General features: G+C 45.1%; 1 protein-coding gene across 1 annotated transcript in view; it reads right to left on the reverse strand.

The window, feature by feature from the left end:
• The window catches only part of LOC107296078 (CUGBP Elav-like family member 4), a 34,597-nt gene extending 21,653 nt beyond the window's left edge, over positions 1–12,944 (reverse strand). Inside the window, exons 1-2 of the mRNA XM_015825419.1 lie at positions 12,839–12,944; positions 10,786–10,865 (exon numbers count right to left, since the gene is read on the reverse strand). Coding sequence (XP_015680905.1) covers positions 10,786–10,865; positions 12,839–12,944 — 186 coding nt within the window. The remainder of the gene's footprint in view (positions 1–10,785; positions 10,866–12,838) is intronic.
• Between the last annotated feature and the right edge of the window lie 704 nt (positions 12,945–13,648).

The raw sequence follows: 13,648 nt of genomic DNA on the forward strand, positions 1-13,648 counted from the left end.
AGAGCAGTAAGGATCCCACAGTTGTCATCGTCGTCGTCGTCGTCGTCGTCGTCCTCCTCCTCCTCCTCCTCCTCCTCCTCCTCCTCCTCCTCCTCCTCTCTACAAACCACTCTCCCTGATGATGCTATCTAGTTGAGTAATGAAACATTTGTAAGAAAGCAACCAAGCTCAGAGAGTACCAAGGAGTCTACAGTCCTCCTCCTCCTCTCCACAAACCACTCTCCCTTCTAGCACTGATGTTACCCAGTTGAGTAATGAAACATTTGTAAGAAAACAATCAAGTTCAAAGAATGCCAAGGACCCCACAGCCTTCTTCCTCTTCCTCCTCCTCTCCACAAAGCACTCTCCCTGATGATGTTACCTAGTTGAGTAATGAAACATTTGTAAGAAAACAATCAAGCTCAGAGAGTACCAAGGAGTCTACAGTCCTCCTCCTCCTCCTTCTCCTCCTCCTCCTCCTCCCCACAAACCACTCTCCCTTCTAGCACTGATGTTACCTAGTTGAGTAATGAAACATTTGTAAGAAAACAAGAAGTTCAGAGAAGGCCAAGGACCCCACAGTCCTCCTCCTCCTCCTTCTCCTCCTCCTCTCCACAAACCACTCTCCCTGATGATGTTACCCAGTTGAGTAATGAAACATTTGTAAGAAAACAACCAAGTTCGGAGAGTACCAAGGACCCCACAGCCTTCCTCCTGCTCTACCACGTCCACAAACCCCACTACCTTCTACCACTGATGGTGTTACCTAATTGGGTAATAAAATATCTTCAACCAAGCTCAGAGAGCACCAAAAAAATCCACTGTCTAAACTTGAGCTACACGCTCTTTTATTAGTACATTCGCCCTGAGCTCTTCAAACCCATGAGAAGGCAGAATGGAGGAAGAAAAGTGAATTGAGGATCACGCAGACAAACATCTGGATTTTGCTTTCTCTATCTGTATAACTTCAGTTATAACAAGCAGAGAAATTAGGTATCAAATCCAACAGATTTAAGTCTCTTGAATTGCAATGAGGGGCCGCTTTAATAGAATAACAGAATTGGAAGGGATCTTGGAGGTCTTCTGGTCCACCCCCCCCCAAGCAAGAGACCCTATACCATTCCAGACAAGTGGCTGTCCAGTCTCTTCTTAAAAGCATCCAGTGATGGAGCATTCACATGTTCTGGAGGCAAACCGTTAATTGTTCTAACTGTCAGGAAGTTTCTCCTTAGTTCTAGGTTGCTTCTCTCCTTGATTAGTTTCCATCCGTTGCTTCTTGTCCTGCCTTCAGGCGCTTTGGAGAAAAGCTTGACTCCTTCTTCTTTGTGGCAGCCCCTGAGATACTGGAAGACGCTATCAAGTCATCCCTAATTCTTCTCTTTGTTAGATTAGACAGACCCAATTCCTGCAACCGTTCTTCGTATGTTTTAGTCTCCAGCCTCCTAATCCTCTTTGTTGCTCTTCTCTGCACCTTTTCCAGAGTCTTAACATCTTTTTTATATCTTGGTGACCAAAACTGGATGCAGTGATCCAGGTGTGGACTTACCAAGGAATTATAAATTGGTATGAATACTTCATGTATTCTTGATTCTATCCCTCTATTTCAGGGGTCTTCAAACTTGGCCCTTTTATGACTTGTGGACTTCAAGTCCCAGAATTCCTCAGCCAGGCACGCTGGCTGAGGAATTCTGGGAGTTGAAGTCCACAAGTCATAAAAGGGCCAAGTTTGAAGACCGCTGCTTGTGGGCTTCAACTCCCAGAATTCCTCAGCCAGGACGATGTGTGGTGTTCAGTGAAGAAGCATGGACTTCAACTCCCAGAATTCTCCATCCAGCATGGCTCACTGGAGAATTCTGGGATTGAAGTCCACTCATCTTCAAGTTGCCAGTGTTGAGAAACATTGCCTTAAAACACGGGTCTTCAAACTAGGCCCTTTTATGACTTGTGGACTTCAACTCCCAGAATTCCTCAGCCAGGCACGCTGGCTGAGGAATTCTGGGAGTTGAAGTCCACAAGTCATAAAAGGGCCAAATTTTGAAGACCCCTGCTCTATTTAATGCAGCCTAGGGCTGTGCTGGCTTTGAGTTGACTTCGTAACCGACCAGTTCAATGGGGACATTATCCACCCCAAATGTGCTCTCAAAATTTGGCAGAATTGGCTAACGTAACCATCCTCTGATGCTTTTCTGCCAGGGGGAACATTATTGTTCCTTCTTTGTCCGTAGAACTTGACATGCTCGAATCGGCTACGGAAAGGGAAGGATTAAAAATGGAGGCAAAATTAGGCAGCGCTCTGCTCACTTTATAATCCCTAATGAGAGACCTCAGTGGGGAGGAAAAAAAAAACTAATTTCCCAACCTGTCTTGAAGTGTGAAATAAAGTTCCTCTTGAAAATGAGAGCTTGACAGGCCAGTGGCAAAATTTGATATTCACTGCAAAATAAAATATCCGTCCATTGATATTTCATTAACAGCCAGGAAAACAAACATCTCTCCCTCCATTTCCAGGAGAGCAGGGTGGTTTAATCCTCTGGCTGCAAACAAAGACGAACATTTGCATCCCCCAAAAAAGATGGACAAAGAGGCCGGAGGTCCATCTTGATCCTTTTAAGGCAGGAGGTCTTCAAACTTGGCCCTTTTATGACTTGTGGACTTCAACTCCCAGAATTCCTCAGCCAGCGAGCCTGGCTGAGGAATTCTGGGAGTTGAAGTCCACAAGTCATAAAAGGGCCAAGTTTGAAGACCCGTGTTTTAAGGCAATGTTTCTCAACATTGGCAACTTGAAGATGAGTGGACTTCAAGTCCCAGAATTCTCCAGTGAGCCTTGCAGATGTTTCATCACCAAACAAGGCAACATCATCAGTGCTAGAAGGGAATGAGGTTTGCAAGGAGAAGAAGGAGGAGAAGGAGAAGTACTGAGGGCTCGTTGCTGCTCTCTAAGCTTGGTGGTTTTCTTGCAGATGTTTCATGACCCAACTAAGAAGCATGTTCAGTGCCAGAAGCTCTCTGAGCTTGGCTGTTTTGTTGCAGATGTTTCAGTGTTAGAAGGGAGTGAGGTTTGCAGGGAGGAGGAGGTGGAGGAGGAGGACTGTGGGGGTCCTTGGTGCTCTCTGAGCTTGTTGGTTTTCTTACATTTCCTTTCCCCAGCTAGGTAGCATCTTCAGTGCTAGAAGATGCTACCTAGCTGGGGAAAGGAAATGTAAGAAATAGAATCAAGATCACGTGAACTATTAATACCACTTTACAATGCCTTGGTAAGGCCACACCTGGAATACTGCATCCAGTTTTGGTCACCACGATGTAAAAAAGATGCTGAGACTCTAGAAAGAGTGCAGAGAAGAGCAACAAAGAGGATTAGGGGACTGGAGGCTAAAACATATAAGGAACGGCTGCTGGAATTGGGTATGTCCAGTTTAACGAAGAGAAGGACGAGGGGGGACAGGATAGCAGTCTTCCAATATCTCAGGGGTTGCTCCAAAGAAGAGGGAGTCAAGCTATTTTCCAAAGCGCCTGAAGGAGGACAAGAAGCAACAGGTGGAAACTAACCAAAGAGAGAAGCAACCTAGAACTAAGGAGAAACTTCCTGACAGTTAGAACAATTAACCAGTGGAACAGCCTGCCTCCAGAAGTGGTGAATGCTCCAACACTGGAAGTTTTTAAGAAGAAACTGGACAGCCATTTGTCCAAAACGATATAGGGTTACCTGCCTGAGCAGGGGGTTGGACTTGATGACCCCCAAGGTCCCTTCCAACTTTATTATTATTATTATTAAGCAAGTGGGGGTTTTCTTCCTCTTTCTATATAAGTAGCTTGCCCTTGTAAACAACAGAAAGAAAACAACACTCCCACTAACATACAGCAAGCCACTTGTATATAAACAGAGAGCAAATTAATCAAGGAGAGAAGCAACTTAGAACCAACGAGGAATTTCCTGACAGTGGAACAACTTGCCTCCAGAAGTTGTGGATGCTCTATCACTAGAGACTTTCAATAAGAGATTGGACATGTGGAATTTAAACCTGAACTTTTTCTACTAGGTAAAATGCCAGAAAAGACTAAAAAACAAAGTTTATATTTGGCTTTACACGTCATAACAGCAGCAAGAATAGTCTTCGCGCAATATTGGAAAAATGAAGCAGTACCACCAGAGGAAGAAGTAATTAAAAAAATATTGGAATGCACAGAGATGGACAGATTAACTATGAGATTGAAAGATAAAGAAGAAACAGAATACTACCAAATCTGGGAGTTATTCTACAAATGGCTAGAGGAAAGAACCAAGGATTAGGAATTGATTATGGATTAGCGTTTTTGAATCCAGACAGCACGCTGGTTGAAAAATTAACACATGTATGTAAGAGAAAAACTAATAAAATCCTTATATATAAAAAAGAGATTGGACAATCATTTGTCTGAAATGATATAGGGTCTCCTGCCTGAGCAGGGGGTTGGACTAGAAGACCTCCAAGGTCCCTTCCAACTTTTTTATTCTCTTATTTTGAATTAAGGAGTGCAGGAGCTGTGTTAAAGGCTTTTATCATGCAGTCAAAGAAAGGCACTCTGGCTGAAAATTCACTGCAGGTGTGCAGATCTAAGCCAGGTGAGGGAGTGTCTCTCCCATTTCACTTGTTCTATGTTGTGTGTGTGTGCTTGTATGTGTGTGTGTGTTTTCCAAACTGATGGAAGGCAGAGATAATGCAGATGCTACACTGCCGGTCCCCTGCCTGATGCTCTGCAGATGGGTTGGGAACCACAACGCCCCTTCAGGTCATGCCGTGTTTGACAAAGTGTAACCAGGTGTATGCCTACAATGAAACAGCTGTCCCCAACCTGCTGTGGTCCAGATGTGGTGGGACAGCAATTCTCGAAAAGCGAGGAATGCTGGGGTTTGCAGACCCACACACCTGGGTAGTATTCATCTAGAGGGGGAAGGCAGATCCACCCAGAGCTGGCGGAATTAATTTTGCAAACTGTAATGAGCAGGGCGCCAGATGTTCAGGCCCTTTCAAAGCTTCCAAAAAGGCTTGCCAGATGCCTGAGAGTTTTGTTTTTTTTTACCTTTCTCTAGTGAGGCCAAATCCTGCAAAATATTAGCCCCCCCTTTTGAAGAAATCAGATCTTGGTGTAAATGCCCATTTATATTGTCCTGAACAGCTTTTTGCTGGAAACTCTTTTAATTAATCAAGGAGAACATCTGTAGCTCAGGGTTGAAATAAGGGGTCCTTGGTGCACTATGAGTTCGGTTTTCTTGCAGACCCAACTGGGTTGTTTCATGACCCAACTAGAATCAAAATGACATAAAGTATTAATACCAATATATAATGCCTTGGAAAGACCACATTTGGAATATTTTGGTTACCACGATATTAAAAATATGTTGAGACTCTAGAAAAAGTGGAGATGATTAGGGGACTGGAGGCTAAAATATATGAAGAACGGTTGCTGGAATTGGGTATGTCTAGTTTAATTAAGAGAAGGACGAGGGGAGACATGATAGCAGTGATCCAATATCTCAGGGGCTGCCCCAAAGAAGAGGCAGTCAAGCTATTCTCCAAAGCACCTGAAGGCAGGAGAAGAAGCAACAAATGAAAACTAACCAAGGAGAGAAGCAACCTAGAACTAAGGAGGAATTTCCTGACAGTTAGAACAATTAACCAATGGAACAGATTGCCTTCAGAAGTTGTGGATGCTCCATCACTGAAAGTTTTCAAGAAGAGACTGGACAGCCATTTGTCTGACATGGTATAGGGTTTCCTGCTTGAGCAGAGCGTTGGACTAGAAGACCTCCAAGGTCCCTTCCAGCTCTGTTATTCTCTTATTCTGTTAATAAAGGAGAATATTTGTAGCTTAGGACTGAAATGAAGGTTCCTTGGTGCTCTCTGAGTTGGTTGTTTTCTTGCAGACCTTTCATGACCCAACTAGGTAACATCATTACCGCTGCTTTAACTGCCCGATAGCTGGAATCACTTGGGCAGCCTCTTAGTAACTTGAATGCCCAATAAATGTGGTTCAGGCCACCCCAAAATTTAAAGAAACACCATCAGTGGAACAACCTGCCTTCAGACGTTATGGGTCCTGCATCGCTGGAGGTTTTTAAGAAAAGACTGGCTGTTAAACTATCTTGCTGAAATGGTAAAGATTTTGGGTATTTGAAGAACTAATTAAATGAATAATTTTTATTAACACGGAGGTCTACCTAACAAATTCAAATCTCAAACCTCAATCTCTATAATTATAAACAAATGAACATCAACTTACAATCGGATCCAAACCAAACCCTTCAGGCCCCCCACCCCCCTAGGGATAAATCATTGTGTAATACTTGTGATGTATTTTTTCTTTTATGATAAAAACAATAAAATTCTATATTGAAAAAAAAAAAAAAAAAAAAAAAAAAAAAAAAAAAAAAAAAAAAAAAAAGAAAAGACTGGACAACCATTTGTGTGAAATGGTATAGGGCAGGGGTAGGCAACCTGGGCTCTTTTATGACTCGGGGACTTCAACTCCCAGAATTCCTGAGCCAGCCATGCTGAGGGGAAAAGGAGAGGTTTCCAAGCTGAGCCATGCTGGCTCAGGAATTCTGGGAGTTGAAGTCCACGAGTCATAAAAGAGCCACGGTCGCCTACCCCTGGACTAGGCCTACCAGTTTCTGATAATCTACTCCTGTCAGGTTTAATAGACTAGACCAGGGGTAAGCAACCTTGGCACTTTTATGACTTGTGGACTTCAACTCCCAGAATTCCTGAGCCAGCCACGCTGAGGGGAAAGGGAGAAGTTTCTAAGCTGAGCCATGCTGGTTCAGGAATTCTGGGAGTTGAAGTCCACGAGTCATAAAAGAGCCAAGGTCGCCTACCCCTGGACTAGGCCTACCAGTTTCTGATAATCTACTCCTGTCAGGCTTATTAGATAGGCTTTCCTGCCTGAGCAGGGGGGTTCGACTAGAAGACCTCCAGGACCCCTTCCAGCTCTATTATTCTGTCATTCTCCCTGGTCCATTAAAAGAGCACAAGTGACTTGGCTGAAGCTGTGAGGTCTGCTGCTAGTGGTCTCCAACTTATCCCATTTGTAGGAAATAGATTTTGCAATGGCAGAGGACCTGGAAGCAAAGCAAAAAGGAGGCAGACGGCAGAGGGGTGAAATAAGAAAAGAGAGAGAAGGGGAGAAGAAGAAAAAAAACCTCCTGAATTCTCCCCCGGGGCCTCTTAGCTGTCCTACCAGATGCCTGCACAATTCTTCGGATGTGACTAGCGAGAGCAAGTAGCTCCAATGAGGTCTTTATGCCCCCAAAGGCCACCTCCGAAGCTGGGATGATTCATACTCCTTGTCAAGCGGCTGGCCTGCCGAGTTTTCTATTCTGGGGCTGAAGAACGTCTGATTTATTAGTTCATTTATGGAACAATAAGGAGAGGGGAGAGGAAGACGAGAGAAAGTTGCGCTGCGGATTAGCAAACACACACACAAATGCACACACAGACGCACAAGCGCGCAGGCCCAGAGGACAGGAGTTAAAAATAATGTCTTGGATGATACAGTATAATTAGTCTTTTGGCCAATGGGAATGCCAGGAAGAGTTGCTGAGGGGAAGCCCTTCCTCTGAAGTAAAGCTTGGGTCAAAAAAAACAAGTGAGTGAGTGAGTGAGGAAGGAAGGGGTAAAAGAAAGGGAAAGGGAAAGCAGAAAAGAGAGAGAAGGAGAAAAGGAAAGGGAAAGAAAAAGGGAACGGGAAAAGGTTATGGAAGAGAAAGCAAAGGAAGGAAGGAAGAAATAGAGGAAGGGAAGAAGGGAGGAAGGAAGGGGAGAGAAGGGGAAAGAGAAAAGGAAAGCAGAAAAGGATGGAAGGAAAGAGAGAGAAGGAGAAAGGGAATGAGAAGGGAAAGGTTATCAAAGAGAAAGGGAAGGAATGAAGGAAAGGAAGGGAGGGAGGGAGGGAGGAAGGGAGGGAGGGAGGGGAAAGAAAGAGAAAGGGGGAAGGGGAAAAGAAAGCAGAAAAGGATGGAAGGAAAGAGGCAGAAAAGGAGAAAGAGAAAGGAAAGGGAAGGGAAGGAAGGAAGGATGGAAGAAAAGAGGAAGAGAAGGAGAAAGGGAAAGATTATGGAAGAGAAAGCGAAGGAAGGAAGGAAGGAAGGAAGGAAGGGGAGAGAAGGAAAAAGGGAAGGAAAAAAGGAAAGCAGAAGAGGATGGAAGGAAAGAGGAAGAGAAGGAGAAAGGGAAAAATTATGGAAGAGAAAGGAAAGGAAGGAAGGAAGGGAGGGAGGAAGGGAGGGGAAAGAAAGAGAAGGGGAAGGGGGAAAAAGGAAAGCAGAAAAGGATGGAAGGAAAGAGGGAGAAAAGGAGAAAGAGAAAGAAAGAGAAGGAAAGGGAAGGGAAGGAAGGAAGGAAGGAAGGGGAGAGAAGGAGAAAGGGAAAGAGGATGGAAGAGAAAGAGAGGAAGAGAAGGAGAAAGGGAAAGATTATGGAAGAGAAAGCGAAGGAAGGAAGGAAGGAAGAAAGAAAGAAAAAGAAAGAAAGAAAAGAAGGAAGGACTCTTCTCTAAATAGTTTGTTTATGGAACTTAGTACCATGAAATGTTCTTGGGTTCTTTGAAGCATCTAACGCAATGCTAGATTTGGGAAAGTTTGAAGCAGACATCTCTAACTAAATGCCTTTGACCTGTCCCCTGACTCTCATCCTTCTTGGAAAGACATGCTGACCAGGAAATTCTTCTGTAGACTGTATGATATTCCCTTGGGTGCTCTCTCAGTGCTGGTTGCCTCCAGCAAGAGCTTTGTGCTGTTGTCACAGATAGGTGTCGAAATGGGAAAATGTAGAAAAGAACCTCTATGTCAGGGGTCTTCCAACTTGGCCCTTTGATGACTTGTGGACTTCAACTCCCAGAATTCCTCAGCCAGGCACGTGTGGAAGACCCCTGCTCTAGGTTTACTCTGTGTCTCATCATACAAGTGAGTTCTGATCTGCCTGATCGTCTTCCAGACTTTCGAGAAGCTAAAAATACGTATATTTTACAGTAGTTTAAAGGAAAAAAAAATGATGTTTTATTTGAAGTGCCTGAATCTTCCCATCTCTTCTCTTTTGGCCTTCGGTTAAGAGAGAGGATTTCAAGGCCATAACACTGCCTTCATTTGTGTGATTGTTCCAATGAAAACAGTTTTACAGTAACCCCACTCGGTTCCTGCCCAACCGGGTTAAGCATCTAGCTTTCTACCCAACCAGGATAAGCATCTCAATGGCCTGATTCATCTTAACATTCCTGTAAAGAGGGCCACTAGTTATGTGACAGATTCTGATCTTCGTGAAGGGGAGAAGGCATTTTAATTAGATAAAATGGCCTTTTTGAAAACTCTTAGGTGCCATATGTTGTGTGAATAGAAGCCACAGAGGAACCATCATTCTGATAGCTGTGGAGGGACAGGAGTTTTGTTACAGAAGCAAATGGCTTGGATGTCCTGACCAGAATTTTGAGGGATGCAGAAGAAAAGCTTGGCAGAAGAGTGGCGAATTGACCGAACGAAGGGGACAACTTAATCCCTAGCATAACAAAAGGACAAAAGTAGATCAGGAAATGAGATCAAGAGATTATGTTCATCCCTGGTAGAATGAACATCCATACAATTGGATAGGACTAAAACAATCCCACAATTTGGTGATTCACATAATTTGTCGGTCAGAGATGTGGGAAGTCAGCCCCCCCAGAGAAGGAAATATTAAAAGGGCAGAATATGTTTCCCTAAAGGATTTTAAAAGCAGAAACCAACCCTGTCCCCAAGTCTCTCTGTCCCAAGCAGAAACCAAGTCTGCAGAATTGCAGATGATAATTTTGTCAGAAAGACTGGAATCAGGAAACTGGGATTAGGAAGAAAGATCCCTAGAATCAACACCAAAAATCCAAGAGTCATCCGCCACAGCCACAGGGAAGCAGGATATAATCTTTGGGACATAATAGGATTAACCCACCACCATCAGAATATCAGAAAGGCACACTCAGACTCAGGTCAAAGTTCATGCCACAGGAACAACTCCAAACAAAAGGCCCCAGAGGGTATAAAAACCCACTCCCTACATGTGCTCACTCTCTTTTCTTCCAGAGCCATCTTCCTGTCTGGCTCTCCTCTTCAATAAACTACAACCTTCTTTCTAAAGCAGTTGCCATGTTGTTTATTCTCGGCTTGGACTGAACCACGATAAAGACTTTTCCCTCAACAGAGGGAACTAAATTTCATTTTTGATGTGTGTCGTTGTGCCCACAGTAAAAAAAATGACAATAACAGTTATCTTATCTTATGCACGTATCTCATTCTTTCGGCATTCTTCCGTTCCCCACCAGTTAGAACTGAAGAAGCTTCTTGGACGAGAAGTAAAACATTTTCAAAGGAAAAAAAAAACCAAACAAGCGAGTCCATTTGCCTTTTGGGAGAAACACCTATGGAACTCCTTCTTTGATTGTTTCCTAGGCAGCCTCTCTCTCCCTCTGCATTTCATTACAATGGGTTGATTCTGTAAATATCTGTTTGGCACTGTGGTGGACTGTAGCCTGGAGTCCCAGGAGAGAAAAGCTGCTTCCCAGAGGGCAAAGGGGAGCAGAGCTTGGGAAGTTTAACAGACAGGAAGCAGGTTAAGATGGTCCTTCCCTGTCAGTTCACACAGAATATATCTATAATTGTGCAGTTAGTTGATTTAGTCCGGCAAGATTCTGTCTGTAGGCGAATAGCAATAAAAAAACTACTCAGAAATAACTCCACATGTTGTTCTTGCTTCTTGGGGCACGAGTGTCAACCCCCCGTGCCCAATTAAGCCATAATTAAGCACTCACCGGCATTGTCTGGCTCCCGTGTAACGCGTTAATGGCCGCCTGGGCTTCTGCATGCGAGGAATATTTCACAAAAGCACACCCTGGGAAGAAAATAGAAAGGAACAAAACTCTAAGAATAAGAATCAAGTTGATTGGGAAGAGCAGAAACTTTCCCATTTGTTCCTCAAAGGTTTGACGTGACTTTATTTCTCTGCCTTTTCACTTTAGAGCAATGTTGGCTCACTTGTCACGGGGGATTAACAAATCAGACAGTTTTAGTCTCTTCCAGTTTCTCATTTTTACCTTCTTAGGTTCAGACAGTTCCCTTTTTAAACAAAGAATATTTGTAGCTCAAGGTTAAAATGACGGGTCCTCGGTGCTCCCGTTGTTTTCTGGCAGACATTTCATCACCCAAACTAAGAACCTCCAAAACCACTCCCTCCAACACTGACGGGGCAAGCCACTAGTATATAAACCGAGAGCAAGCCTCACTCTTTACTAGCACTGATGATGTTACCGAAATGGGTCGTGAAACGTCTGCAAGAAAACACCCACACAGAGAGCACCAAGGACTCCTCAGTTCCCTTTTCTGTAGCATCCTACAAATACTGAGTTTCCCTGAAAGTAAACCCACCTCCAAAAGTAAACCCCAGCTGATTTTTGGAGGGGTGGGCTTAATATAAGCCCTCCCCTTGAAAGTAAGCCCTATTTAAGGGCCGGCACGGACGGCCTGCCTGTGATGAGGTGAAGCTAATGGGGGAGGGGGGATCTGACCCTTGTACCATGGCTTGTTCTGTGGCCTCATGGCAGCGGCATAGGGCAGGAGGCGGCAAATGGTCAATTTCGGCACGATGCGGCTGTTTGCCGCCTTGCACATCGCACCCAATGCCGCTGCCATGAGACCTGGCAGATCCTCTCCCCTTCTGAGCCACGTGCCATTATACCGGTTCCCTACCGTGGCCTGGCTTGCGCCGTGACCTCATAACAGCAGCATTGGGCAGGAGGCAGCAAACGGCCAGTTTCGGCGCGACGTGGCTGTTTGCTGCCTTGTGCATTGCGCTCAATGCCGCTGCAACGCGGTTTGGCCAAATGCTGCTGTGGAACAAGTGGGGCACATTCCCTCTTCATCTGTCAGAGAAGAGAACTTCACTGCTCTGTCTACAGAGCCACCAAAACGGCAGGTGGAGTGCCAGAGGCTTGGGGAGGGAGGGTACTGAAGTGGGTGGTCCGGGCTATTGTCAAGAGCAATGTGGCTCAGCGGAAAGTGGCCTCAGAACAAGTGGGGCAGGTAAGGAAAGAAATCCTCGCTCCCCCCAGGAATTGCCTTTCTTTCCTTACCTGACTCCCAGTCCCGTGCCGTTTCTCCTTCACGATGCTCCACCATCCGTGCAGGGAAACAAAGGAAGGTTTTTTTTGGGGGGGGGGGAAAGGTCAATCAATCAATTCCAACTTCGTGAGATTTTTTTTTTTCACGAGAAGTTGGAATTGGTTGACCATTTTTTTCTGAGGCCCAGAATGGACTTCCAGAAGTGGCATCCACACACTTATAGCAGGCTGTTCTGGGCCTGAGAGGCCTCCTGTGGGCCTCCCAGGCTCAAAACGGACTTCCGGAAGCGGCATCCACGCACTTCCGGAGAGCCGTTCTGGACCTGGGAGGCCTCATTTGGGCCTCTGAGGCCCAGAATGGACTTCTGGAAGTGGCATTCACGCACTTCCGGAGGGCCGTTCTGGGCCTGGGAGGCCTCCTTCGGGCCTCTGAGGCCCAGATTGGACTTCTGGAAGCGGCATCCATGCACTTCCGGCGGGCCGTTCTGGACCTTGCAAAAAAGGGCTAGGGCTTCAGCCGATTTGCCGAACTCAACAAAAATTAGCTACCGGTTCTGCAGAACCGGTGCGAACCGGCTGAATCCCAACACTGAAGAAGGCTTCAAAACATCTTTGGGTGATGGTGGAAGGTCTTCTCAATCCCTGACTGTCCAGATCTCCTGAAGGAGCTTAAGGATCTGACCGTCCAGATCTCCTTAGGTCCAAGTTCTCTCCTGGCTTGGCTAATCAGTTATGGTCACCTCTTTACCTTTGCTGTTGCCATCTGGCCCTCGAAGGATCGTGCATTCCTCAATGTTGCCGAAGGCTTCGAATAACCTGCGCACGTCATCTTCTGACTGTTGTTTGTTGAGCATGCCCACGAAGAGTTTTCTGTCTTCTGGAACAAAATTAAGAGGTGCTTACCATATTTCAGAAGGAAGGAGAAAAAAGAAGAAGATGAGATTCAAAGACTGAGGCCTCCTTCGAGCACTGATCGATGAAGGCAACATCCCATAGGTGGGGAAATGAAATAAGCTTAGCCAAGAGAACCTACAGGTAGGTCCTTGACTTACAACAGTTCGTTTAGTGAACGTTCAAACTTACGATGGCACTGAGAAAGGGGACTTATGACCGTGACAGTTACGACCGTTGCAACATCCCCAGGGTCACGTGATCAAAATTTGGATGCTTGGCAACTGATTCGTACTTATGACGGTCGCAGTGTCCCGGGGGTCGTGTGATTCCCCTTTTGCAATCTTCTGAGAAGCAAAGTCCAGAGGGAAGCCGGATTCACTTAACAACCATGTTTCCTGCCTAAGCAGGGGGCTGGACTAGATGACCTCCGAGGTCCCTTCCAACTTTATTATTATTATTATTATTATTATTATTATTATTATTATTACTACTACTACTACTACTACTACTACTACTACTACTACTACTACTACTATTAGTTGAACAGTTGCAGTGATTCATTTAACCACTGCTGCAACAAAGATGGTAAAAGGGGAGAAAATCCGCTTATTTATTTGGAAATTGATTTGCTGCCCTTCTTGTTTCAAACCGATGCTTAGCGCCC

This window comes from Protobothrops mucrosquamatus, unplaced genomic scaffold (assembly GCF_001527695.2).
Source record: "Protobothrops mucrosquamatus isolate PMUCROS unplaced genomic scaffold, P.Mucros_1.0 scaffold2628, whole genome shotgun sequence".
Classification (NCBI taxonomy): Eukaryota; Metazoa; Chordata; class Lepidosauria; order Squamata; family Viperidae; genus Protobothrops; species Protobothrops mucrosquamatus.